This window comes from Eubalaena glacialis, chromosome 3 (genome assembly GCF_028564815.1).
Source record: "Eubalaena glacialis isolate mEubGla1 chromosome 3, mEubGla1.1.hap2.+ XY, whole genome shotgun sequence".
Lineage (NCBI taxonomy): Eukaryota > Metazoa > Chordata > Mammalia > Artiodactyla > Balaenidae > Eubalaena > Eubalaena glacialis.
The window spans coordinates 85,401,060-85,426,324 of NC_083718.1; the positions used below are offsets into that span (position 1 = coordinate 85,401,060).

The 25,265-nt window shown below is 46.8% G+C and overlaps 4 protein-coding genes across 5 annotated transcripts; 1 reads left to right on the plus strand and 3 right to left on the minus strand.

Moving 5' to 3' along the window:
* Window positions 1-1,349: 1,349 nt before the first annotated feature.
* On the minus strand, window positions 1,350-6,450 carry MLLT11 (MLLT11 transcription factor 7 cofactor). Its single transcript, XM_061186035.1, has 2 exons — window positions 6,305-6,450; window positions 1,350-2,653 (listed from the first exon to the last, which is right to left on the minus strand). The coding sequence occupies exon 2, from the start codon at window positions 2,645-2,647 to the stop codon at window positions 2,375-2,377; it is 273 nt and encodes a 90-aa protein (XP_061042018.1). The 5' UTR covers window positions 2,648-2,653; window positions 6,305-6,450; the 3' UTR covers window positions 1,350-2,374.
* Window positions 6,451-7,140: 690 nt separating this feature from the next.
* On the plus strand, window positions 7,141-14,978 carry CDC42SE1 (CDC42 small effector 1). 2 transcript variants are annotated; one of them, XM_061183516.1, is made up of 5 exons: window positions 7,141-7,340; window positions 10,500-10,820; window positions 11,350-11,460; window positions 12,176-12,264; window positions 12,539-14,978. In XM_061183516.1, exons 2-4 carry the CDS (start codon window positions 10,767-10,769, stop codon window positions 12,248-12,250), a joined length of 240 nt encoding a protein of 79 aa, XP_061039499.1. In that variant the 5' UTR covers window positions 7,141-7,340; window positions 10,500-10,766; the 3' UTR covers window positions 12,251-12,264; window positions 12,539-14,978. The 2 variants fall into 2 exon arrangements, with proteins under 2 accessions (XP_061039499.1, XP_061039500.1); XM_061183517.1 differs by lacking the exon at window positions 7,141-7,340 and adding an exon at window positions 7,377-7,518.
* A 533-nt stretch (window positions 14,979-15,511) lies between these two features.
* Window positions 15,512-17,453, minus strand: C3H1orf56 (chromosome 3 C1orf56 homolog). The gene is made up of 2 exons (XM_061186036.1): window positions 16,446-17,453; window positions 15,512-15,532 (listed from the first exon to the last, which is right to left on the minus strand). The coding sequence occupies exons 1-2, from the start codon at window positions 17,451-17,453 to the stop codon at window positions 15,512-15,514; spliced, it is 1,029 nt and encodes a 342-aa protein (XP_061042019.1).
* A 381-nt stretch (window positions 17,454-17,834) lies between these two features.
* BNIPL (BCL2 interacting protein like) lies at window positions 17,835-25,249 on the minus strand. Its single transcript, XM_061183515.1, has 10 exons — window positions 25,061-25,249; window positions 24,150-24,245; window positions 23,880-23,944; window positions 23,447-23,671; window positions 20,731-20,913; window positions 20,448-20,550; window positions 20,155-20,286; window positions 19,119-19,205; window positions 18,831-18,929; window positions 17,835-18,369 (listed from the first exon to the last, which is right to left on the minus strand). Exons 1-10 carry the CDS (start codon window positions 25,099-25,101, stop codon window positions 18,333-18,335), a joined length of 1,068 nt encoding a protein of 355 aa, XP_061039498.1. The 5' UTR covers window positions 25,102-25,249; the 3' UTR covers window positions 17,835-18,332.
* Between the last annotated feature and the right edge of the window lie 16 nt (window positions 25,250-25,265).

Sequence of the window (25,265 nt, forward strand, 5' to 3'; positions counted from 1 at the left end):
TGAGAAATCGGATTCTGCATCGGTCCTGCTCTCTTAGTTGTTTTTAGGGGGCCACCCTTAGGGTTGATGAGAAAACCCTATTTCTCTGTCTCAACCTCGGGTGAAGATGCTTGAGACATTGCTGGCTTTGCGTATGAATTGAGCTCTGGTGCCGGACGGCCACATTTCCAGATACAGCCTTAATATAAGGAGCCCAGAGCCAAGCTGTCAGCGCGAATATTGAAACAATGGCGTCATTTCTTTGTGGGGGGCCTGGAAGAGGATGGAGCATGAGTTTGCAAATCCATTTGGGTACTTTATTTGCCAAACAGTTGATTCCCATCTCCACCCACCGTTCTCCTTGAACTAAAGGACAGCGAGAAGTCGGGAAGGAAGACCTTCAAAAATAAGTAAAAATAGAGGACATATCACTGCTCCACTCTTTATTCGATTTTGGCTTTTGTCGTTGATGGTGGGCCTTTCAAAGTCTACGGGGAAGATTTACATGATTCCTCCTTCTCTGGATTTCTTTCTTTCTTTCTTTTTTGTAATTTATTTTATTGAAGTATAGTTGATTTACGATGTTGTGTTAATTTCTGCTGTACAGCAAAGTGATTCAATTGTACATATATATTTTTTATATTCTTTTCTATTCTGGTTTATCACAGGATATTGAATATAGTTCCCTGTGCTATACAGTGGGACCTTGTTATTTATCCATTCTATATATAATAGTTTGCATCTGCTAATCCCAAACTACTAATCCACCCCTTTTCTGAATTTCTCTAGATCCTGTTCATGTACTTTAAAGGACTTACGGCATACTGCCCAAATTGGTATTTGCAGCTTCCCTTTTTGAGGGTCAAAATCATTGTCTCATTCTTGTTTACAACCTCTCTGTTGTCCGACTGTCTCATATAGTAGGCACCCATAAACTACTTGTAAATTAGTACAAATAGTTTTTTTTTTTTAATGAGGTGAGTTATAAGTAAGCAGATAATGTATTTGGGTTAATTCATTTATTTTGTTAGGCACCCAGGCTGAGATAATGCAGTGCAGATTGAATGCCATAGGTGCCTTCTGAGGCATCTGGAATTGTTACCTCAAATACGTTGGTAGTCAGTGGGCAAGCACAAGAGTGGTTGGTTACAGCTTTCTCCCAAAATACTTTAAATAATTTTAAGCTGATTTCACCCTTGTTATCTATCTGTTCAACCTGAAATTCATCATTTTAATGTATAAAGGCTACTCAAACCCTCCTCAAAGTTGAATATTAGATAAAATATATAAGCTGAACTTGGAAGCAAGGCTAATTTTTGAGATCTATACTACTTCCTTGTGAAGAGAGAAAACTAGAATCCAGTCCTGGGATTGAATGTCTTTATTAAAGAAGTGATTAAATGGCAGCACAAATCAGCAGCAATAATTTCGGAAGGAGTGGAGACAAGGTGTAGGGTCAGAGTTGATTGTTCATTTCATGGTATCAAGGTAGCTGAAGAACTGTGCCTGAGGCCCATTTGATCATTATTCTACATTGCAAATGCAGGAGGGCAAAACTCAAATACTAAGGACCAAACCCTACTATGCCTTTTAGAAACTGAGTAAAACCCTACAAATTATCATAATAGTCAGCAGGATTGCCTCTTAAGATTTGAAATCCCAGTGGTTTTCCCTCAGCTAGAGTTTTCAGCCCACAGGAGCAAAATTGTACAGTAAGCTTGAAGAAGGAAAACCCTTTTGAGAGAGCATAGCTATTTCTGAAATGATTCAGTGCTTTCCCCTATTGTCATCTCCCATGATGTATTATTTCCCCTTGTTTTAAACCTTTATCCCCAATTTCTCTGAGAAAAAGAGTGTATTACAAGAAGGAGCAGGATCGCCTTAGCCTTTTAGAGATCCTACCGTCTTATAGCAGATAATCTCAAACTAAAACTTACAGGGTTTTCATCAACCCTTGAAGAAATATTTGTGTTTACTGGCCTGGAGCAAGAAATTAGGAAGGTTTGAGCAATCTCTGAAGCTGATTAAAATGAAGTAAAAAAAATCAGTCCTCCATTTTGCACTCCATACTACTCTCTGGTGCCCTCATCAGGCCTGTTTTCTGGAATTAATATCTGGGGGGAGGAAAGGAATCCCTGTGACCCAATACTCCATTGCTTGAACCCTTTACTTTGTGGCTTGAGGGTTTTTGAGAGAAACTGATAAGAAAGAAAAATAGATAGATAAATTAAATAAATAAATAAATAAATAAATAAATCACAACTCTGGCAGATTCATCAGCACCACCTCAACACAATAGAGGGGAGAGAGCAAGACTGATAGGGTAAAAGGGTGGAAAGGAGGGGCTTGAAAGGGCAGGAAAGGAGGGCCAGGTGGTGGGAGAGAGGTCTTGGGCTTAGAGCAAGTCCAATTCGAAGGAGTGGATGCTGGCAATGGGAGCTCTCCAAAAGTTGAAGGTGCTGTACTCAAGGAGGGCATCGCCTTCAGGGTTTTTCTCCTGCTCTGCTCCGGTTGCTTGCCCCGTCGTTTTGCCAACGCTGCTGTCCTTGATCTTGTAGGTGGACGTATCTGACAGACCCAGGCCTTCCAGCTCCGACAGATCCAGTTCTGGAATGGGCATCCTCCAGAAAAGAAAGGAGCTGTACTGGCTACTCACAGGGTCCCTCATAACTTCCTAGAAAGAAACCACTTATCAGTCTTCATGGTATTGCCACCTCTTTGCGGCCCATGGCCTTTCCTTACTGAGAAACTTTACATCCCCATTTGCCTCTGTACATAATCCAAGTTCCCTAGGACAAGCTTCAGGAATCTTCCTCTATTACCATTTTCTACCATTTCCTAACTCCTCCCCATCTTGGAATGACTTATTTACTGCCTACTGCTTGGGTCTGGTTTTCAAGGCCTTCCAGAATCTGGCCCCATTCTTCCTAGCAGTAGTACGTTCTCTGCTACAGCTATGCTTATTCCTGTCTTTCTTAACTCTCTCCACTCTCCACCTTAAAATACTATCCAAGTTTCAAGACTCCATTCAAGTCCCTAGAGGAATCTTTCCCCTGAACTCTTATTATATTTCATATTCTTGATTTCTTCCTGCCTTTGGTTTAATAGGTCATGGTACCTCTGAAAAGGGTTTCCATGATTTTTCTACTTTCTGTTTTCCTCCCTGCTTTCTAAACCTTACTGTAAACTCACCTCTTCCTGGACATCCTTAAACTTACTCAGCTCCATCTACCCTATTTCTTCCAGTATCTCCCACAATGCCTGTAGAGTTTTACCTGACTATATCAGTTTGGGGTTACAGATCACTGTTACATGTCTTGTATAGGGATAATCTTATCTCCTTCAAGGAACTGAGAGTTTCCCCAAGGGTAAAAACCAGTCTACTTTGTACCTTCTTCACAAGTGCTGGGCTTTAAACACAAAAAACACTCAAGGCTGCTAATTTTCCCTTAGTATTTAATACAATGAGTACCTTGCCACTCCCATTTATAACCCCACAGATAAACCTTAACAGCCTATCTATTTCTCTCTAGCCTACCTCCCCTTCAGAACAAAATGCAGGTGCTAAAAGAATTTTCCTATGCCATAACAGGATCGCTTCTCTGACCCAGTGCTAGAATACACCTGATGATAGAGCAAATGGATTGGAAATTTCAGGTAAGGAAAGTAAAGTTTAGATTCGAAGGAGAAAATCTTTTACAGAATTAGATACTTTTCCATGTTTTAATGAGTACTTCTCTCACCTTTCCTGCCCCTTCCACCCACACCCTGAACTTAGACTATTATACCTCCCTGCGGCCTCCACCCTGCTGCTTACTAACCAAGGGAAGGGGCAAGAAGCATTAGTTGAAATGTTCCCAAAGGAGCAGAAAGAACATTCCACTGCCTCCAAAAATAGAACCCCCATTTCACAAGGCCTTCCTGCAACAGAGTCCATTGGCTCTCGCCAGGCCTTGAGACTCCTAAATAGTGGCCTTAAATAGGTTCCACAATGCCCCCATATAATGTGGCAGAAAAAGTAGGCCTTAATCTAGAATACAGTTATGTGTGAGTGTAGGGGCTTTAGGAATGGTAAGTGGGTAGACTAGGATGTTTTTAATGTTAGAGTTACTCTTTTTCTTCTTAGGTTCAAGCTCCAAAATAAACCCTGGGAACTGAGCATTACTCAGCAGACAAGCTGCTTAAAAGGAGGGTAATTCGGGGGCTGGAAAAGGGTGGGGGAGCATGTTGAAAAGGTGAGGTCATCATCCTATGATATTCAGCCCTGATCACCTCCACAGTAATTTGCAGAGGCAAGTGCACAGAAAGCTACAAAAAATGTTGTTCCTATCAACCAGCCAACCCTGGCTTAGTCTGGGACTGTAGAGATTGTAAGAAGCAAACCTTAGGCATCAGCAGCATTATTGACTTCTTCCCATGGGGATTTTTTTAAACTAACAGTACTAGTTGTTTGCCAATCTAGCTGGCTTCTTTTATATCCCCTCCCTTACCAGTCCCCTCCAGAGTGAGCTTAGTATAATGCTGGGCACATAATAGGCTCTTTAAAAAATAGAATCATAGGGGGGAAGAAAAGCATAGAATTTTAAAACTAGAAAACATCTTAGAAATTATCCAGTCAGTTTGGATAGGGTCTCATAATTTCCAGTCTGATTCTGTTTTGATGTGTTGTACATAGATAGTTGCCTGCAGCTTTTTATAATCCTATACCAGTATTCTCAAAACTTGCAAGAATTTTTAGTTCCTGAAGAACAGATATTCAGTGGGTTAAGTGTGATTCTGATATGAATGGTGAAAATGCAAAAGGCAGAAGAGAGGAAGATAGGATCTGAGAAAGGGAAAAAGCTCTTTGACAAACTGACTCCTTTTCTTCAAGCAGTATATGTATAAAAACAGTCCAAACAATTCTGAGTGTCTGGCAGAGCTTCTCTTGCAATTAAAAAAGGTAAAGGAAATTGTACAAAATATTAACTTAAAAGGCCCAAAATCTCTAGCCATGCCATTGATTCAGACACATGTACAGAGTACCAAATGCATTTCGGAAAGGCACTCAATCAAGTATATACAGCATTTAAAATCAAGTCAAGAACATTGACTGCACCGAAAATTGACGCTGGAATACCCGAACATTTTAAATTTAACATAGTATGGATTTAATTCCCAAATACCCAAATTTTGCACAGGGTCCCTTTTCAGCTAGCTTTCTCTTCCCCAAATATTTTCTACCCATAGCTCATCTATCTTTATATCTCTCATTTACTTATCTTAAAGGGCTTCGACAGTGCCTTGTACCACAATATATGTTCAATAAATGCTTCCCACTATCCTTCATTTAAAATTATTCAGGTATTTTAGGCAAAGGTAATTTCTAAATATCACTGTCTAGTCTTAGAGATACACAATTAGCAAATACATAGCATAAAGTGGCTCTCTCTGAGCCACACAGACACGCCCAGATACCCTTTGTCCAGATCCTCAGTGGGACTCTAGGGCCTACCCAACAGGGCCTTGCTGTGTCATGCTGCCACTGTAGAGGGGAGGACAAGGGATGGTGGTGGAGGGGAATGGAACCTCTCTGGCATCTCATTATATGTGTCTCATTCTGCTGCAAATAAGCATTCCTTTTCCAGAATCTGCCCCCATACCTAGCTCTTGTGGACTGTACTGATTTCAATATGGGATCAGGCAGTTCTCCAGCACAGAAGCCCTTACCTTCCTACCTCAAACTGCCTCCCTCTTTGGAGAAAAGGTTTGGGAATGGGAGAAGGAGACTGTTAAAAGAAAGATCAGGATTAATCTCCATATTATCGCGTATCTCTCCCTCCAAACTCCTTCCTATGGAGACAAATAAGTTTGGGGTGAGGGTAGACACATCAATGGAACACAACAGAAAACATTTGAAAATACAGGGAAGTAGAGGCTAGAGTGGTACAGTAGGACTAGAGATTCATCAAAAAGCTGGGAGAACAAATTGACAGCTTGAAAAGGAAGATGTAGATTACTAAACTGAAGATAATAAAATTAATAATTTTATTATCTTCAGGACAATAAGTTATAGGCAAACTGACAATTGAAATAAGGAGATAAATGCTGAGAAATAACTACATGTAAATTGTTAGAAATTAAAATCTGTGTAAAGGATTATAAGGCATGGATGGAGATCTTAGCAAAGATGTAAAACGGTGAACAAATAACTACCTATTGTTCACAGCGCCGCCTTTGCTCCTCTTGAACTGTCCCCCAACCCCATCCTCATTTGGGGTCTTCAACCTAACTAGAAGCATCTACTATCTTTTCAGCCCCTTGCCGCCGCCCCGGTTTCGTTTACCTGTTATCAGTGAATTATTAGCGTGTTCCAAAGATGGAGGGAGTACTTCGGGGGCTCCGATGTCTGCTCTGGGCTGGAGAACAAGAAAGCTGTTGGGGCTTTGACGGCTTTGTCTTCTCACTCCCTCTCTATTCGGAGACTGAGTCAGTCTGCTCAGTCTCCCCCTGCAATGCAGCCCCTCCTAAGAATGGCGGAAGGATTCCCCGCCCCCTCCCGGCCTGACTCGGCTAATTCAAATGATAGGTTCCAGAACACTTGAGGGAGGGAGACAGGACTAAAGCATCTCCGTAGGCTTATTGGTCTGATTCCCGAGCTCTTCCAGCTCCCCCGTGCAGACTGAGGGTGTAATGAATGAGTAGTTAATTGTCCTCTAATTTTAGGTGTATGGATTAAAAGTCTTGACTCTAGACAACGTGGAGAAGAGGAGTGTCCCTTTATTCCCCAATTTAAGGATTTCAGGTTACCCGAAGTGTTCTTGAGATCACAAAAATTTTCCCTCCGTCCCTCCCGATTTGCCTTCCCACCCTCACAATGGGTAAATAAACCTAGCCCTATTGCATTTGCGGTAGGGCACAGGAACATCGGGGATGCGTGTGCTTCTGCCAATCTCTGAACTCGGTGGGGGCCGGAGGATTTGGGGGCTCCGCTTCCTTTCGCCCCGCAACGCCTGACGCGCAAACGGAACGCACGATTCTGGAGGGTCCAGCTTGGGTGCCAGGCCTTCCTCGAGGGTCCGCTTTCCCGGGTTTTCCCGGCAGGGGCGGCGGCCCTCGGGGGCTTCCGAGGCCCCTCCCACGTCCCTCCGTCGTGCAGCGCCACCTCAGTCCAGAGGGGAGCTGTGCGCCCGGCTCCCAGCCGGGCGGGTTTCGTAATCGCGTCGCGGCCGTTTCCGCCCTCAGCCGGCCGCACCTCTGCCGCTCCGCCCTCGGCTCCCCCACCGCGCCGAGGAGTGAGCCCGGGAACCCCACGCTGGCGGGCACCGAGCGGGAGCCCCCCACCAGCTGGCGCCGGACGCCTGGATGCCGGAGCAGAGCAGGTGAGGCCTCGGGCTCGGTCCCTCGGCCCGTGCGCCCCGCCTGCCCAGTCAGGCGGAGACGCACCGGATGCTGGGGGTGGGGGAGGAGGGCGTCCACGGCTGTCGAGATGCTGGGTCGGTGGCGAAAGGGGTGCGCCGGCTGAGGAGCCATCCCTGTCCGTGCTCTGGCGGTGCGCAGGTGAGGCCGGTGAAGAGCAGAAGGGAAGACGGGTCTGGAGTGTTGGGGGGAGACGGGAGGTGGGAAGAAGGTCTCTTTTGAGACTCACCAACCTCGGTGCTGGCGTGTGCCAGCAAACTGAAGCAGAGCTGGTCCGGGAAGGTCTAAATCTGAGACAAGCAGCCACGCCAGACAGTGACAAAGTCGGAAAGATTCACAGAGAGGCCCAATCCTAGTTCAGCCTTGGGAGGAGCAGAGAATTTCTGGGTAGAGTCCGGGGGTGGGCAGAAATGGAGCCTATGTGACTGAACCTATTGGGCAGGGGGAGTTGAGGGCCTAGCCCTGTTTCCTCTTAAGCCTCCACAAGACCTTTCCTGGGGAAGGGCACGGTCGGTGCTGGGGCAAATGCCTGTCACTTGACTGAAAGTTGGGGGCCACCCCCACTTCTCTAGAGCCCCGCAGCAGCCCTCATGTCTGGAGGTCTCCATAGGGGACCAGCTGCAGCCCTGGGCTCATAGCCAGAATTGCCCGCTCCATTTTCTCAATTCTCTTTCTCTTTCTCTCCAGCTGCTTCTTGTGAAGGCTTGTCAGGCAGCGGGTAGGAGGCCTTGGGGCTGGAGTCAGCGGGACCGGGAAAACCGGTTTGGGGCTAGAATAGGACCAGGGAACTACCTCTGTACATCCTTCCTCCCTGGAACCTTTCTCCCATCCATTCTCCTGCTCACTCCCCAATAGTTTTAAAGCTCTTAAGCTCTACTGTGATCTTGGTGTCTTTTCCAGCTCTGTATTTCACCCTTCCTACTTGGGACTCAGGCCCAGGTCACAGCACTACTTGGCTGTCAGGGTATGGCCTTATACGATCTAATCCTGACCCCTCCTACTGTTTACCCAGCCCTTCCCCTTCACTGTGGAGTTGAAATAGTGTATAGTGGGTTCAGGTGCCTCCTCTTCCTGGGCTGACCACTTGAGGACTTCATTTTTCCTCAACCCACTCTTCTCTAGATATTTTAAAGGAGAGTGGCAGCCAATCACTCTTACTTCCTTTTCTGGCCTGTTCCCCTCCCCCCTCACCACCACCACCACCACCACATTCACCCTGCCCAGTCTTCTCCTCACGCTGACCCCACCCCCAGGTTTCAGAGACCCTTATGTCCTGTGTCCTAGGGAATGGAATTTCCTGGTCACTTCTCATCATCATTGGTCATTTCATGCCAAGTCCCACACACACACTTTCCCTCCACCCAGCCCTGGCCAGGTCCCTGGAAAAGGAACAGAAACGTCCTTGTTCCCTCCACTGCCCCTTTCCCTCTCTCCTCCTCCCCCTCTTCTCTCCTTTTCCCTCCCACCATCCACTTCTGTTCACTCAGCTTTGAGCAAGGAGGGTGTTGGGGGAGAGTCCAGTCTTAGTACAGCGTGTCTGGTAGTGTTGGGGGTTTCCTCTGATTCTTCATTGTTTTCTTCATCCCCTCCCACCCCCCATCCCCCCAACCCTTACCACCCAACACCACCACCATCACGACAAACCCTGTGACTGACTGACTTCCCCACTGACCACAGCTCCCCTCTCTGGACAGCCGTGTTCTGACTTCCGCCCTGTCTCATTACTCCTCCCCTCCAGTGGTGGGAAGGGAAGTAAGAGAAAGCCTGGACTCCCGGGTCCTTCCATCCCTCAGAAGCTGTGTCACAGTGTTTGTGTGATCTCATCTCAAGGCTGAGAAAAAACCCTCTCAGTTCTTAGATCAGTGTAGGGTGCCAGAGCATCAGGGTTCCAATCTTGGAGGGAGGGGAGATTCCTATTCAGGCTAAAGTGTAATGTTCATGAAACTGCCCTGTTTGGAATCTTTGAGGTTGGTTGTATTATAGGACTAGGGGAATGCAGTGAAAATAGAGGAAACCTATATGTGCCCTACCCTGGCTGGCGGTAATGAAGAGGGGAGGAAGTTCTTCCTTGGACACTAATGCTGTTGGGAAGTTCCTCATGTCTGGTTGGCTGATGAAGATTGGGGGTGGAAGTGGTAAGGAGGGAAGAGAGAACAGGTCACGGCATGAGGGGAGGAGGGAGGGAGGGAGGCCTAGGCCCTATGGGGTGTGAGACAGAGCAGAGTGGCACGACAGGACATGTGAAGAGGGTGGGGAGGCTGGAAAAAGATTCCTCATGGGACAGAAGATACCTGGCACGTGTACCTACAACCTGTGCATAGATGATCTCCACAAGACACACACATGGTGATAGGGTCATGCCACATATGTGCAAACAGAGGTGCACACAGAGGAGTGCATTGATACAGAACACAGATAAAACAGAGTGTAGGCAGCCCTCAGGAAGGACCTCAAGGTCAAGTAATAAAGAAACTGTTAAATGGCTTCTGGGAGGGGTTGGATCTCAGTTGAGGGAAATGAGGAGGAACAAGGGCAGGGAACGGAGAGGGAAGAAATTCCTCACTGTAGAAAGTCTTAGGTTCCAACCTGCTGCAGTTGGTCACCTAGGACCTAGGTAGTCAAGGCCTCTCTTGGTCTTAGAGAAAATCTAGGTGTTCAGAGTAAGGTAAGGAAAAAGGGAGGGTCAGGGGTGGAGGCCTTGTTTGTGAGAACAAAAAACCACCATTTCCTCTTCAAAGTCACTTAAATGCCCCTCCCCTTCTGCCTTAAACCAAGGGAGAAGGGAGGTGGAGCTTGTAGCACCCCCAAACTTTGCTCATTTCTGCCAGTATCATTTAGTCCCCTCCCATCCTCTCTTCCTAGCTTCTAGCCCCTTTCCTCTCCCCTCCGTGGGTACCAGCAGCTACTGTTCCTTAACCCTTTGGTGCCCTTTTGGTTCTTTGCCTTTCTCTGAGAGTCAGACTTCGAGGTTCTTATGTTTGGAGAAGGTTAGTGTTGGTTGTAGGACTAGGACCTTTACAGGGGAGCAAGAAGATATGGGCTCATCAGGAGCCTTTTCAAAGAGTGGGGGAGTGGAGATTTCTCATTAACTTTTCTTCTCTCTTTACTTTCTGCTCATCCAGGGTTCCAGGTCTGTGGAAGACATAACCTTGTGCCTGCTTGCCCACCCCACTCTCCGACCTTGCTAGTCTCTCAGGGTCTGAGACACTGACCTTCTTCACTGCTCACCTTAAGGGCTCCGAGGACTCCACTTTCTCTAGACCTGTCTAGCTGAGTAAACCCAGGGTGTTGTTACACCTGAGGGGAGTGAGGAGTGGGCAGTCAAGGCACCAGAGCAAGAGCCCTCTGGGGCCTCAGGCAGAGGCGTGAAACTGGAACCATCGGGGAACATGAGTGAATTTTGGCACAAACTGGGCTGCTGTGTGGTAGAGAAACCCCAGCCGGTAAGTCTCCCCCACCCCACCCCAACACACAGAAACCAGTTACCGTATACTGGGACGTAGATACATCAGTCTAGGATCCGCCGTCTAAAAACCACACTTCTTGCCTCCTTCTCTGTCAGGATAGCTTCTATGGCCTGGCAGGTGTGTACATGGAATAAAGGGGACTGAGTGAGGGAGGAAGTGAACAGTCCTAGCTATCACTTCTTTTTCCCGTCCATTTTGAGTTGGACAGGGGTTGTAGGTGGAGCTTAATACCTGTCAGTTTTCCGCACTGTTTCTTCATCAGCCAGAGGTGACTTTGACATGTCCTTTCTTTGTCCAGTGTTCACTCTGCAGGCCACTGCCCTTACCACCCTGCCTGTGTCCTCTCTCTGTTTATGTTGTTCTAACCTTGCCTTTCATACCCTAGTGATTTCCCTGTTATAATGCCGTATCCCCTTTCTCACCAGGCCCTTAGCTCTTCCCTTAGTGGTTTTCAGCTCTTTTCCCTTTCTCCACTGTGATGTAACTCCCTGTCTTCTCCAATCAGAAGAAGAAGAGGAGACGGATTGACCGGACCATGATTGGGGAACCAATGAATTTTGTCCACCTGACTCACATTGGCTCTGGGGAGATGGGTGCCGGAGATGGACTTGGCATGGTAACAAGGGAATGGGGAGAGGTTGATATGAGGTTGTGGCCTAGAGCTGTTCCCTTTTTTGAAAGTTCAAGCTGGGGGCATAACAGAATACTTGATGGGAAGCAAGAAGCTAGGATTCTAGTCCTGGTCACAGGCTGCATAAATCTGAGATCTGGCATTTCAAGTCTCTGGCCTAGGCTCCCTCATCTTTACAATTAGCAGATTGTTCTTCACTGGATGGAGGATATATATGTCTTAATAGTTACTTGGAGGGCTTTTTCCAAAAACCATAACCGTTCCTTCTATTAATTAAGAACTGCTGTCTCAGCGCCACAGTAAGTCATATTGTGGTTGGGAGTGTTGGGACAGGGAAAAGGCTGAGCACCTCTATCCTAAGTAATGTTTAATATGCATTTCTGCTCTCAGAATAAGGGAAATGGGCTTGGAGGTAGTGAAGGAATCTTTTCACCAGTTATGAAACACAGATAAATATGGGAGAGTCCTTTGTGAGAGGATCTTACTAGTAAAAGACCCACTTTGTCTCATCCTCATGAAGGTCATTGTGAAGGGAGGCATTGAGACTTCCCTTGGAGGAAGAGAGATTAGTTTTAACATTTTCAGATTGATTATATTGTCAAGGAGATGGGGTCAACCTCTTCCATGGAGGGCACAGGGGAGCTCTTTTACTGTGCCATATGAAGATTTAGGAGAGGGTCTCACATGTGCTTTTTCACAGACAGGTGCAGTTCAGGAGCAGATGAGATCCAAGGGAAACCGAGACAGACCGTGGAGCAATTCTAGGGGCTTGTAGCTCCAATACGACTGGTGAGTGATTAGAGAAACCCATCCAACACCTCCAGCCCCCTGCCTCAGAACCGTGATCCTCTGCAAGAATGGGAAGTGAAGGGAGGAAGAAAGAATTAGAATGGAAGAGTCAAAAATGTAGGATCCAGAAAAGCAGAGAGAAAGGGATGTGCAGACAGATAGAAATAGAAAAAAGAGCGCACTGTGGAAATAGTTAAGTGTGAACCAGGTGGTACCCTCTCCCTAAGGTTTTCTTCGAGACTAATCTTCCTTCTTCTTTTTTTCCTTTAATCAGGTTCTGCTGTGTGTCCAGCCTTCACCCTGTCCAGCCCAGAAGAGATGCTGGCCCTACCAGTTTCCCTCCTAGAATCAGTAACCCCAGGGCCCCTCTTTTCCCTATCTGTCTAATAGTGCCTCAAATGGCTTGGGGGCTGGACTCCCTCTACTCCCTCTGGCTGTAGCCCCTCCTGGAGATGGGGTCAAGGCAGCAGGACTGACCAAGTGACTACTGGTTGGCCAGAAGGAGCTCAGCTGAAGCCCTGGACACTATCAGATCTGAGATAGGAGTTTTCTGGGAACTTGGAATGAGTTCCCTTCTCCTGAATGACGGTCTAGGTGCCATATGTTTTTAAACTGTTAACCTGGAACTCCTTAAATGTGGTGGGTAGGTGAGATTACCAAAGCTGAAGCCGGCTTTGCTAAGAAGCTCCCTACCTCCCTGCCCTTATCTTTCGTCCTGGAATGAACTGAAGCAGACGTCAAGCAGGGTCTGGGAGGGTGACCACTGGCTAGTCTACTTTTTCTCTTTAGATCTCAGACTTGAAACTCAGTCCCTCAGTATCTCTCTGCCGATACCAGGGTCTTTCTCTAGGTAGGCCTCTAACCCTATGTTTCTGTAGCATTGCTGGCTCCCTAAGATCTTTCCTTTTTTTTAAAAATTAATTAAAAATTCAATTTAAGATGAGTTCTCTTAATTACCCCCATCCTGCTACTACCTCTATCCTTAACCCCATCCCTGTCAGGAGCCTTATTGTTTCCCACTGGATAAGAGTTAAGAGGTGGGTCTTAACCTGAAGTCTTGGGGATCTGCCCTCTGCCCACCTCCCTGCTGGCCTAGAGAGCAGGAAGAGGGATCTTGGAGAGAAACCCAGAATGCAGCAAAACTAGGAGTTATGTCTCAGGGTAGACTTACTGATCACTGAGAATGGGAGTGGTGGTGAAATAAATAGGTTGAAAACAATCATACTTGAGTGATCTTAAGATTCTCCGGCATGAGAGCCGGAAGACCTCTAGAGCAAGTTTTCTCAAACTAGGCACTTTTGACATTTTGGGCTGGATAATTCTTGGTAGTGAGGGACTGTCCTGTGCATTATAGGATGTTTAGCAGCATACCTGGCCCACCCTAGTTATAACAACAAAAAATGTCCCCACATATGGCCAAATGTCTCTGAGGGGGCAAAATCACTCCCAGTTGAGAGCCACTGCACTATAGAGTCGAGATATTTTTCTCAGATGATTTCCACTTGTTCATCCTAAGCCTGAGTCATGGATGAACTAGGGCCCTGTGTAAAGTAGGCTCAGTAAGGCTGCACATAATCTCCAAACACTTCTTTATTTTGTGTTGCTTGTGCTTGCATGGGTTCATGTCTCTATGATGGACGTGTACTGTGCTTCTCCATCCTTATGCTCTCTGGAGGAGGGGTTCCTGCAGTGTGGAGACATGAACAGGGTATGGGGGCATTGGGGAAGGGAGGGAGTGAAAAACAGTAGAGCCATAGATACCCCAGCTTATCCTCCCCAAATTTTAAGCTCTGTTTCTGTGCCCTAGTCCTAGAACCAGACACAAATAAGACTCAGGGAGTTTTGTCTGAAGACCAGGTCCCACTGCCCACCTGGCTGAAGAGTCTGCTTTAGGTGGGAAAATAATGTAGGAGTAGGGTCTTTAGGCATTTTCAGTTTTCTCAGGTGTTTTGTTCTGGCCCCTTCCTTGCAGGGTGATTAGGAGGGCAGAACAGATGAGCTCCTGCCTGCTCTGAGATGAGAAGGCGGGGGTCTCATTAGCTCAGTAACAGGAAGAATCCTGTTTAGTGGTAGTGGGGGTCAGGAATGTGAGAACTAAGATCCACTCTGCTGATTCCACCATCCATCCAGTTTGCCCCCACCTATAGTGACTGAGGTTCTAATTTCAGTGTATTTCCTGCAGATTTTTTTTTAGTGTTTAAGCTTGGTTATAGAGATACATTCCCAATGTACTCAATTCCAGTCTAGCTAGTTGCTCTGAAAGTAGCTCATCTTGTTGGCCTAAAGTAGCTGAATAGCCTGAGGGTTATACTAGATCTAAAGGGTTAACAGGATAGGGCAGAAAGATGGGGGAACTCCTGGAATCTCCGGTCACCCTGATCTTGAGCCTTATTGTATTGCCTATTCTTTTTTTTTTGGCCACGCCACGCGGCACGCGGGATCTTAGTTCCCGGGCCAGGGATGGAACCCACACCCCCTGCAGTGGAAGCAGGAGTCTCAACCACTGGACCGCCAGGGAAGTCCCTCTACTGCCTATTCTTTAGACACAATCTTTTCTTTGGTGCTCTCTCACCTTTAGCTACCTTCTCTAATGTGTATGCTACCATCACTTTAACAATATTTAGAGTGATGGGAATGGGTTTGAGAGTCATAATTTATATTAAAAATTGTTGGACTTTTAAATACATTTTCAAATAAAAAAAGTTAAAGCAAAATAGTCCCAGAGTAATCACTACAGGTGTGTGTTGGGTTAAAGGGTAGACGTGGTTAATGAAGGCAACTCCTAGAAAGTGGCTGTCATGGAATTTTGTGCCAACCTTGCCCTTTCTGAGGAGAGAAGGCCAAGTGTCGTGAAGGCAAGGAGAAGATAACCATCACCTCCCAAGGGCTCAACTCATTGTTCTTCCTGTTCCTTTTTCTTGGCATTCATCTGAGATTTTTCAAGTCTTTAAAGAAGTACTTGTTTAAAAACAACTTTGGAAATGAAGAAGATGAGCAATATCAACATTTTTATCCTGGGGGACAGTGGAAGGGACCAAGCCAGACGCTGCTAGTACACAGTTCAGTCTTAAGGTTCAAGAGATTTATGGCCTCCCCTCCCTCAGGTACCTCTGTAGAAAGACACAAGACCAAACAATTTTTTTTTCTAGTTTTGTTTTTCTGTACTAAAAATATCCAGTGGGTGCTGGGATTGAAAGGGGAGGAGAGGTTGAGATGATGACACCTCCTGTTGTGGATGAAGTGGCCATTACCTCCGATTTCTGTTTATCTGGGTAAGGAAACAAAATAGAGAAAAGGGAAAATATAACCACATCCATATTCTTTTCCCCTCCTTGCCTCATCTCCCTCTCCCCACAAACCCTCATTCCCTTAACACTGCTGCCCACTATTTATGCTTCTTTTTTATATTGAATAATGGTATTAGACACAGCAAGGAGAGAGACAAAAACAGAAACTGACAGAATGACCAAGTATACATTTTATTGTCCTTCTCCTTTCCCCAAAGGTCCTGTCATCCTGAGACCTTGAGAATATTTTATCAGGTCGATCAGGAACTTTGGTAGCTCTTTTGGTGAAGTAGAGGACTATCCTTCCCTGAGAATTCTTAAGTTTCTGGGAATAATCCCAGGAGGACAGTTCTTTGGGTTAGTAGTGGTTAAGAGCATTGGCACTAGTGTCAAACAAACCTGGTTTAAATCCTGCTGTGACTCCGCTACTTACTAACTTTGTAAACCCCCTGTTTCTTCATCTGTAAAGTGGTAATAATAATACCATAGAGTTGTTGTGAGGACTGATCCAGGTAGAGTGCACATAAGAAGACCTCAGATATTGGCAGCTGTTACTGTTAAGCTGCGTTAATAAGCTGAAAACTACGAAATCTTCCACATCCATCAACTATCTCCACATCAAGAGTTCTTTATATATCTACAATCTTAACAGTTTGGTCAACAATCATCTAATGACCTACCTGTTGCCTAACAGCCAAACAGCAGTTGCTCAAGAAATGATAGGTGGAATCAATGGCTAACAATAATGTGAATAACCAATGCATTTTATGAATCAATAACCAAACATAAGCAACAGTTCACGCAGACACACTGGCTGGCTTAGCGACAGGGTTCTGGATATCAGGACTTTTCAGATGCCTTAACAAAGATGCTGGCTCATCACTAGACACTTACTGGTTGCATCTCTGTGAACACTGTAGACAGACTGTTCCAAATATCCTCCAGCCCAGTCCTGACCCTTTTCCAAAAAGCAAGGGCTGGGTTGGGCCTGAGACTGGGGATGAAGGGGGTGGGTCTGAGTCGGCTGACTAGTGGGGGAAGGGGAGTAGTGGTGGTGGCCCTGGTGGTGGTCTGAGTGGTGCAGCTGGTGTCAGGACAGAGACCTGCATCGAGGGGGCACTCCTCCCGCTCGCGGTTGCAGGGGCATTGGTGGTAGGTGCAAGGCCGGTGCTCAGTGCGGAGTTGGCTCAGCGCCCCAACTCGCAGGCGCCCCGAAAGGCCACGCAGTTTCCCGGCCCGGGTCCGGCTCATGGTGCCGGACTTGCAGTGGCAGTGCCACGGGCCCCAGGGCATCAGCACCAGCCGCAGATCCTCGGGAGCTGGCATGGCTGTGGGCGAGGGCGGTGGCCACTGGTTCCGGGTGGACCGTGCTGTTGACCACTGGTTCAGGGTAGTGTCGGAGAGCAGGTGGTCCACATTAGCCTTCCAGGTGGAGGGCCGCTGGCTTGAACTCATCCTGATTTCGGAATCCTGGTCATTCGCTGTAAACCCTGGGCTAGGCCCCCCAGGTGTACTGGAAGTCGTATTGTGAGTCTCCAACTCCGTGTTATTCTTTCTGGCGTAAATCACAACCCCCTCTTCCAAAGACCCATCCTCCTCCGCCGACAAACGCGACCGGCTACCTGTGGACACCGTGGAGGCCAAGAGCTCGGCAGCGGCCGGGCCTGCCAGGCTGTCGGCCACGGCCACGACGTCGTCCTCATCCTCCATTGTTACCCTCATCTTCTGGGAAACAACGCTCCGGGTGCTCCGGGCGGTGGTCCGGTAGCTGCGGGTCATAGGGCCCCCGAAGCGGAGACTGTCCCGCGGCATCGCGGTCGAAGTTAGGCCTTCGGCCCCCGCCGCCCGGGGCCCCAGACTCAGCAGCAGGGCCCAAAGCAGCGCGCCGGCGGCGGGGACCATGGGGCTGGACGGTGTGGGGCTGGGAGGGAGGCCAGTGAGGAAGGCCGGGGCTCCCACCTTCTCTCCCTCCCTTCGGCTCTCGACCCACCGGGTCGTTAGAACCGAGGCCCGCGGGGGAGGGGAGGGGGGCTCTGACGCGCGCGCCACGCCCCTCCCCCAGGCCCTCTCCCCGCGGGTCAGCTCCGGCAGGCCCAGGGGCTCAGCTGAAAATCCCAGGGAACCTCTGCAGCAAGAACTCCTGTGCCAGAACCGACAGACGGATTGTGATGTAAGGGGCTGGGGAAAGAGTAGTACACTTCCTCGGCGCGGCGCTTGAATCTCTCATCGCAGTTTATTAATCGCTACAGATCTGAATTTACTAAAGAGGACAAAATACAGGTTTTGAAAATGCCCCTCCCCAGGCTCACAGGCAGCAGATGAGACTACTGAAGGAAAGAGGGAAACAGAATGGCTCTTCAACATTTAGGGCACTGACTCCTGGCTCCCAGCAGGAGCCCTGCCCTCCCCATCCACCCCTCACCTTCACAGACTGCTAGAATACCCCAGGTGGAAAGGATCTCAGACTCAAAGAGAGGAGGTTATTTGCCCAAGGTTCTACAGCTAAAGCAGCACAGCTTTGCACTTTCCTATATAAAATGCCACAACATGCACCCCTCCAGCTGAAATGAAAGTCACCCAGCACATCAGGTTCCCAACCTCAGAGCCCTGCTTTGAAGTCAGGGTCATGGAAGGAACGACATCCCATTGAGATGTGAAGATCCAGTGGTACTGGGATTGAGGATGAGTTGATTTACAAAACAGCTCAGATGTTTCAGGGTTTAGGGTGTAAGCAGATCAATATCTTTGCTTGGTTCTTAAGCTCATTATTCCAGTCCTATGCTAGGTCCCTCCTGAGCCATGGAGATCCTGGTCCAGCCTAGGAGAAAGAGAGGGAAAAAAAGTAGTATAGGAGCAGACTGGGTTTTACTCAGGGGTTTAGGGAGAGAAGCCAGGTGAACTGGAAGAGGTAGATTAGATGCTTGGGTCGGTCATCATGTACGATCCTTTGCTCTCTAGCAACCCTCCCCCACTGGATATTCTCTCCTATTCACTGCCAACATATCCCTTCTTAATTTCTAGGGCTGGTCTGAATTTCCTCTAAATTCTGTGCTGTGATTACTCCTTTATTCCTTGATGCACTTATAGGATTAATTTTTTTCATTTGTTCTTGTTGGATACAGTAGTGTCCTGCATGTATGGAGTCTTCCCAGATACACTGAAGCCTCTGAAAGCAGAGCCTCTGTCTTTTAGTTCCTTTGTTCCAACAAGGCATTAAGAAAGTGGGAGTTGGCTCTTACATATCCCATCCCAAACTTTTATCCTTAAGCCAGGACTCACCGTCTGACAGCTTCTGGGATGTGGACCTGATCCAAGGAGATGAGTTGGGCCAGCTCTCCAAGGCTGTTCAGAAAACGGATCTTCCGTGTGAACTTGGAACTAAAAAGAGAGGATCAACCAAGTGTGTTTTATACGGGGAAGAGGGCTCCTGGAGATCCTTACAAAGGGAAACATAATAAGTAGAGAGTGGTTAAGGCTAGAAAGAGTCAGGGTGGGGCAAGAAGTTCTTAAGCTTGATTGTGAAAATGGGGAGAGCGGAAACGGGGTCTTTGTCCCCCAAGCTAGTACCTGATGAAGGGCCGAATCAGTGTCAGGAATGCCTTCACATACCATGTAGCATGGACAACCACCAGGGCATGCAGGTTTTTCCGGAGCCTGAAGAAGAACATGAGACCATTCCACTCTCCTTCCACCTTCATGCCTGAAGATCAGGTGGAGCTACCTTCTGTACTTTAACTTCCCTTCTTCTCTAATTTCTAGATTTCTCTGATAGTTGGGTCGAATCCCCATTCCTTTAACTGCAATCTCAGCTCCATCCATCTTGCTTAGCCTCCTCATTTTTAGGAAACTCTCCTCTTGGAATGCCTTAGCCTGGCCTTCTCTACCCCACTTCTTTCCTGTGCCCTACGCTCCCATAGTTCCTTTTGTATACTCCTCCATCCCTCCATGATCAGGTGAAGACCAATGAGGAGAAGAAAAAAGGAACAAGAAGAGAAAAGTGAGCAAATGGAAGACGGAGGGAAGAAAGGAAACAAGAAAAGGGATATCAAGGAAAAAAGGCATAAGGGTCAGGGATGAAGGCAGACAAGAAAAGAAGACAATGGAGATGTGAAAAGTGAAATAAATGGCAAGACTATGAGAAAAGGAAGGGCTGCCTTCCATGTGCCAGGCAATGCGCCATGTTGATTTGATTCAAATACTCAGTGGCAAAGGTATTACCACTGACATTTTACAGAGAAGGAAACTGAGTCCCAGAAAGTTAAGTGACTTGTCCACAGTCATAAAGGTAGTAAGTGATAAAGGCAAGATTTGAAACTAGATTTCCATGACTCCAAGAGAGGACAGAAGATAGGAGAGGCTTGGAAAGGGGTATAGAGGGACAAAGAAAAGTGGAAGAGGGAGTTCCCTGGTGGCCAAGTGGTTAGGATTCCGGACTTTCACTGACAGGGCCCCGGTTAAATCCCTGGTCAGGGAACTGAGATCCTGCAAACCACGTGGCATGGTCAAAAAAAAAGTGGAAGAGATTGAATGGAAGAAAGTATGGAAAGATGGAAAAGAAAAAGATAAGATAGAGCGTGGTAGCCCTCTTGTCCTAGAGGCTCACCGCCGATCCAGGGTGTGGTAACACTGGCGTATCCAGCTCAGAGGTGGAACTTGGGCCCTACTTGTGCCTCCACTCAGGTGAACAAGCAGATAATTTTCAGCTATCAGCAGCTCCAGAGTACCCACCATATACCTGGGGAGATGAAATTGTCAGGGAAGGTATGCGTTTGGGGTTGTGGGGAGTGAGAGGCACATTACTGTAGACTACAATCAGTTACTGATCAGAGATGGGGTTCTTTTTAATGTTTCCCTCTCTAACATCCACTCTGGAGCACTTTAAGCCTTCCACCTCACCTAAACAAGTGTTCCATGACATAGGTGTAGTCGGGGATGCTGCTTCTGGGTAGATAACAGGAAGCAAAGAGGATGACAACATTGAGGCCATCACCATGGTAGCCTGGGGAGGAGAAGGGGAAAACTCATTCAGTCAACAAATAAGTATTGATGGACAGTACATCTGTTTAGGTTGAGAGACTCTGAGGGTCTCTAGAAGTTGCAGGAAGGATTCTGAACCCATAACTGAATTTCCAGCTTCAGCATTTTACTTAAGAAGTCACAGTTCTTACCCCTCCCTTACCTCCATGAGATAGGACTTTCTTATAGGGCTCAATGACGGTCATGTCCACTCGCTGCTCCCGCTGTCCTGTTCGAAACACCCTCCAGCAATGACCGTCTTCTCCAGCCACATCCCACATACAACCCTGGCCCAGCCTTTCAGCTGCCTCACTGGCCCCCAAGCCCTCTGCCTGGGGCAGCTCATCTAAAAAAGAGGGATGGGGAAGGATCAACAAGGCAGAATACATACCTTCAGTATCTTGTAAGTTCCTCAGATTCTTAGAGTTTATTACCTCAACATCTAATTCCTCATTTTTTACCCATGACTCTAGCCCTAGTTTGTCCAATCAACCCAACCCCTTGCTGGTTTCTCTTTCCTGTGACTCATTATCTTCACTTTTTCACTAGACAATGGCCTGGAGGTAACCTTACACTATGGTAGGTTGATGGCCCTTGCCATTTTTCCAGATTCTTTCTGCCCATGCTTTTCCTTCCTTGGGTGAGCTCGTTTATTCCCATGTCTTCAATTACTGCCAGTAAGGCGATGATTCCTTTCTAACCCAGACTTCTCTCCTACCACCAGACCCATATCCCTAAATGCCTAGAGTGGACATCACTATTTTGTGTTTCTCTGTCATCTCCAAGTCACCAGACTCCAAGTGCAACTCAAACTCATTCTCTTCCTCCTCTCTCTCATATTCTTTCTTGATGAATAACACCATCCATCTAGTTTCCTGAGAGAGAAAACTCTTTGTCATCAGAGACTCTTTCTTCTCTACCAGCCGTCAAGCCAACAGGACCCCAGATCCTCCTCCATCTATCTCCATTATATCCTTTTATCATTCTTTCCACTATTAGTGTCCCGGTACAGGTTCTGAGCCTTTCTCATCTGGCCTTAGTACTAGCCTCCTAACTCGTCTCCCTGCCTCTTGTCTGTTTTCCTCCATTCTACCCTTTACACCACTGCTGGAGCAAGCTTTCTTTTCTTCTCTCCCTTTTTCACTCAAATGGCAATATACGTAAAATACAATATACTATACTCACTAATTTTGCATTATCTTTCCATAGCAATAAAAAGAACTGCTTCATCTTAAAAAATAGTGCCTAGTATTTAGTATTCCATGGTATGGATGTACTGTAATATTGTAGAACTAACATCCTATTTATGGACCTTTAGGTTGTTTTCAATCTTTTGAAAGCCATCAAATCTGATCATGTTAGTCCCTTGATTAAAACCATTCAAGGGACTCCCCATTGCCTACAGGATAAAATCTAAACTCAATGTGGCAGCAAGGACCTCCATGATTTAACCCTTGCCTACTTAACAGTCTTTTGTCATTCTCTCTTCACCTCCCAGCCACAGAATATATATTATATTCTGTGATATAATAATATATATTTTGGTTTTGTTCCTGGCTTCTAAAACAGCTCCTGATGATAAAGGTAAAAGAGGTATCTTTTCCTATTCATAACAAGCCCCTTTCAACCACAGAAGTTTATATTAATGAGGTGACTTTGGAAAACTTCTGTGGATGAGTGGCTGGTTGCCAGGCCAACCAACCACATGATTAGAGGTTTGGAACTTTTACCCTCTGACCTCTGAGGAGGGGAGAGAGACTGGAGGTTGTGCTAAATCACTAATGGTCAGTGATTTAATCAATCATACCTACATATGAAGCCTCCATAAAAAAACCCTAACTGAAGGGGTTCTGAGAGGTTCTGGGTTGGTGAACACGTGGAGGTGCTGGGAGGGTGGTGCACCCACGGAGCTCCACACCCCCTTTCACATAACTTGTCCTATGTATTGCTTCCTTCTGGCTGTTCCTGATCTGTATCTTATAATAAACCTGTAATCTAGTAAGTAAACTGTTTTCCCAAGTTCTGTGAGCTGTTTTAGCAAATTATCAAACCTGAGGAGGGGGTGGCAGGCACCTCTGATTTATCGCCTGTCGGTCAGAAGCACAGGTGACAACCTGGACGTGTGATTGGTGTCTGAAGTCTGGGGCAGTCTTGTGGGTGAGCCCTTAACCTGTGGTGTCTGTGCTAATTCCAGTTAAGTGTCGTGACTGAATTGTAGGACACCCAATTTGTGTCTGGAGAGTTGGAGAATTGGTTGGTGTGGGGAAAACCCATACATTTGGTGTCAAAAGTGCTGTGAGAAGAAACAAAGTTTTCCTTAATACCTAAATAGTCATACTTAATACTCTGAATTCCCCACCATGCCATGCTATTGCCCAATTTGCTTCTTCCACCTAGAATGCCTCTCCAACTACCTGATAAGCTCAGAATGGCATCCTCTGTGAAGTCTTTCTTAACACCTCTCAGGTGGAACTGACCTTTGCCTTCTCCCTGCTTACACTGTACCCTATACACATGTAGATCATAACCTTTAACTGCACTTATTTGTATATATGTTTATTTCATACTAAACAGCGAATTCCCTGAGGGTACGGATTATCTTATTCATCTTTATAACTCAGTTCTAGCTCAATGATAGCAATATAACAGTTATTCAATAAAATTTCCCTCAATAAATGAAGTACCCCCTTCTCCCCCTATACTGACTACTCTCACATTGGACCAATAAGCTCTACCTTTCCATTCTGAGGAAATTTTGCTGGTCTTACCTCTTGGTCCCCACCTTATTAGTTCTAACTTCAGTCCCATTAAATCCATCCTGAGCTTTTTTAACACTGGCCTCTACTTCTACCATCTCAGTCTTCAGCTTTCTTTCCCACCTTCCCGTTCAAATTCATGTCCACTGTCCAGCTGCTCCGAGTCTGAAGGTGTCTCCAACTCGTCTATCTCCAGGTCAGAACTGTCATCAGGAGAGGAAGGTACAGAGTGGGTGGGAGAAGCTCCGTTATCTCCAGGCCCCTTAGTCAGATTCAGTCGCAACTCTGGGGCACAAAGACGCTTACGCATGGGGCGCTGGCCACATGGGGCTAAAGTGTTGGGGGTTGCTGGGTTTGGAGGAGGGAAAAAAAAAGGAGAAAGATGGGTTTGTGTTGGTGGGGGATGTTAGAATTCCTGTCTATGTAAGTGATAATATGGGGTGAATCTAAAGAAGGACTAACACGGGACATTTGGGAAGTAGAACCGCAAAGGGATAGGGTGGCATAACCCTTCCCTGGACCAGAATCAGGGAGGCCTGGGTTCTAATTTACGTACCTGCCTGTGAGTCTCTTTCAGGATTATGAGGATCTCCAGAAGGGTCAGCCTCTTCAGGAAGCAATCTAGAGGGGAAAAGATGAAAAGGGGGAAGAAATATAGGCTAAAGGCATTAAGCTGGTATCAATTTATCAATTCCATCTCCCCGCCATGATGTTATCACCTCTTCTTTCTTTTCCCCACCTCTTTCCTTCAAGTCCCAATTTACCATCGCTGCCCTCCATTTGTGACCAGTCCTCCCTTTTCCCAGCCTCACTCATACTTCCTCACCTAGGGAATTCTTCATCCTGCCAGTCTTCCTTCAGCGCCAGTTCCCCAAGTCTCAAGGATGCTCCTAGTCCTGCTGTTTCTGCATTCTCCCTGACCCTATAGATAGTCTCCCAGAAAAAAAGATTATTATGAGACAAACTAGGCAGTGTCTTAAGGGAAATGGAATGAAGAGCAGTAATGAAGGTACAGAGCAGAGGGCAGGCCTTAAAAAGAAGTCAGATCTCTTGTCTCCTAGATGTTTCTACCACCTTCACCACTTGTTAGAAAGCCATCACCCCTAGTTGGGTTTAGGAGCAGAGCAGGCATGGAAGGTAAAGCTAATTATTTTTACCTGTTGGCAGTTGCTCCACCTGCACAGTAGGGGTGAGAGGTATTTCACATTACAATTGGCTGAAACCCGACAGACCTGCCCAGCTGTCACTGGGCAAAGTTGGGGAAGATGTCACCTAGTCAGGCCTGCCTTTCCTCCACCACACTAGGGAGTGGTGAGGGGAAACCATGGCAGAGGGGTAGGGGAAGAAGGTAAGGAGGAAGAGAGATTTGCTGGGAAGGAGAACCTGGACCTTAACTTAGTTCTGGGTCAGCTTTCCTGAGGGCCATTCTGGAGGGTGGGTATTAGAAAGCGGAAAACGGGGCAGATTTATCAAAAACAAAACATAGAAACTTCCTTAAAAAAAAAAAAAAAAAAAGCAATAGGGAATTATCCTGGAATCCCTTGTTCCCTAATTCCCATACCTCACTGATATTTCCTACCTAAAGCCACCTCTATCCCTTCTCTGCAAATTAATTCTCTTACAGTCTTATCTCCTCTAGGAACCCGAGATTTGACTTGGAAAGAGCTGGATGGTGGGAAAGTCCCTTAAGACTATTCACTCCTTGTTTCCAATCAAGTTAGCCAGCGTCTTCCTTACCTGAGAGCTGTCTTTTCTCCTTCCTCTTGTACAGTTCCCATCTTCAGAAGTCTTCCTGTCGCCTTTAAACACTTGGAGTTGTCGGGGAGCCGGATGTCTCAGCTCCCCAACACGTCTGTATCCCCTTTTTCTGTCTCAGCTGTTGTTGCTCTTGCCTCCAAGGAGGAGGGAAGGGTGGAAGGGAGGTAAGTAACCTCACCTTCAA

Coding starts and splice junctions, on each gene's coding strand:
- MLLT11 (XM_061186035.1), bottom strand. CDS start 2,647: ATGAGGGACCCTGTGAGTAGCCAGTACAGCTCCTTTCTTTTCTGGAGG.
- CDC42SE1 (XM_061183516.1), top strand. CDS start 10,767: ATGAGTGAATTTTGGCACAAACTGGGCTGCTGTGTGGTAGAGAAACCC. Junction 10,821..11,349: donor TGGTAGAGAAACCCCAGCCG/GTAAGTCTCCCC, acceptor TTCTCCAATCAG/AAGAAGAAGAGGAGACGGAT. Junction 11,461..12,175: donor CCGGAGATGGACTTGGCATG/GTAACAAGGGAA, acceptor GCTTTTTCACAG/ACAGGTGCAGTTCAGGAGCA.
- C3H1orf56 (XM_061186036.1), bottom strand. CDS start 17,453: ATGGTCCCCGCCGCCGGCGCGCTGCTTTGGGCCCTGCTGCTGAGTCTG. Junction 15,533..16,445: donor TGTTCACAGAGATGCAACCA/GTAAGTGTCTAG, acceptor TTCCTTACCCAG/ATAAACAGAAATCGGAGGTA.
- BNIPL (XM_061183515.1), bottom strand. CDS start 25,101: ATGGGAACTGTACAAGAGGAAGGAGAAAAGACAGCTCTCAG. Junction 20,551..20,730: donor GAAAGTCCTATCTCATGGAG/GTAAGGGAGGGG, acceptor TCTCCTCCCCAG/GCTACCATGGTGATGGCCTC. Junction 18,930..19,118: donor CTGATTCGGCCCTTCATCAG/GTACTAGCTTGG, acceptor CTCTCTTTTTAG/TTCCAAGTTCACACGGAAGA.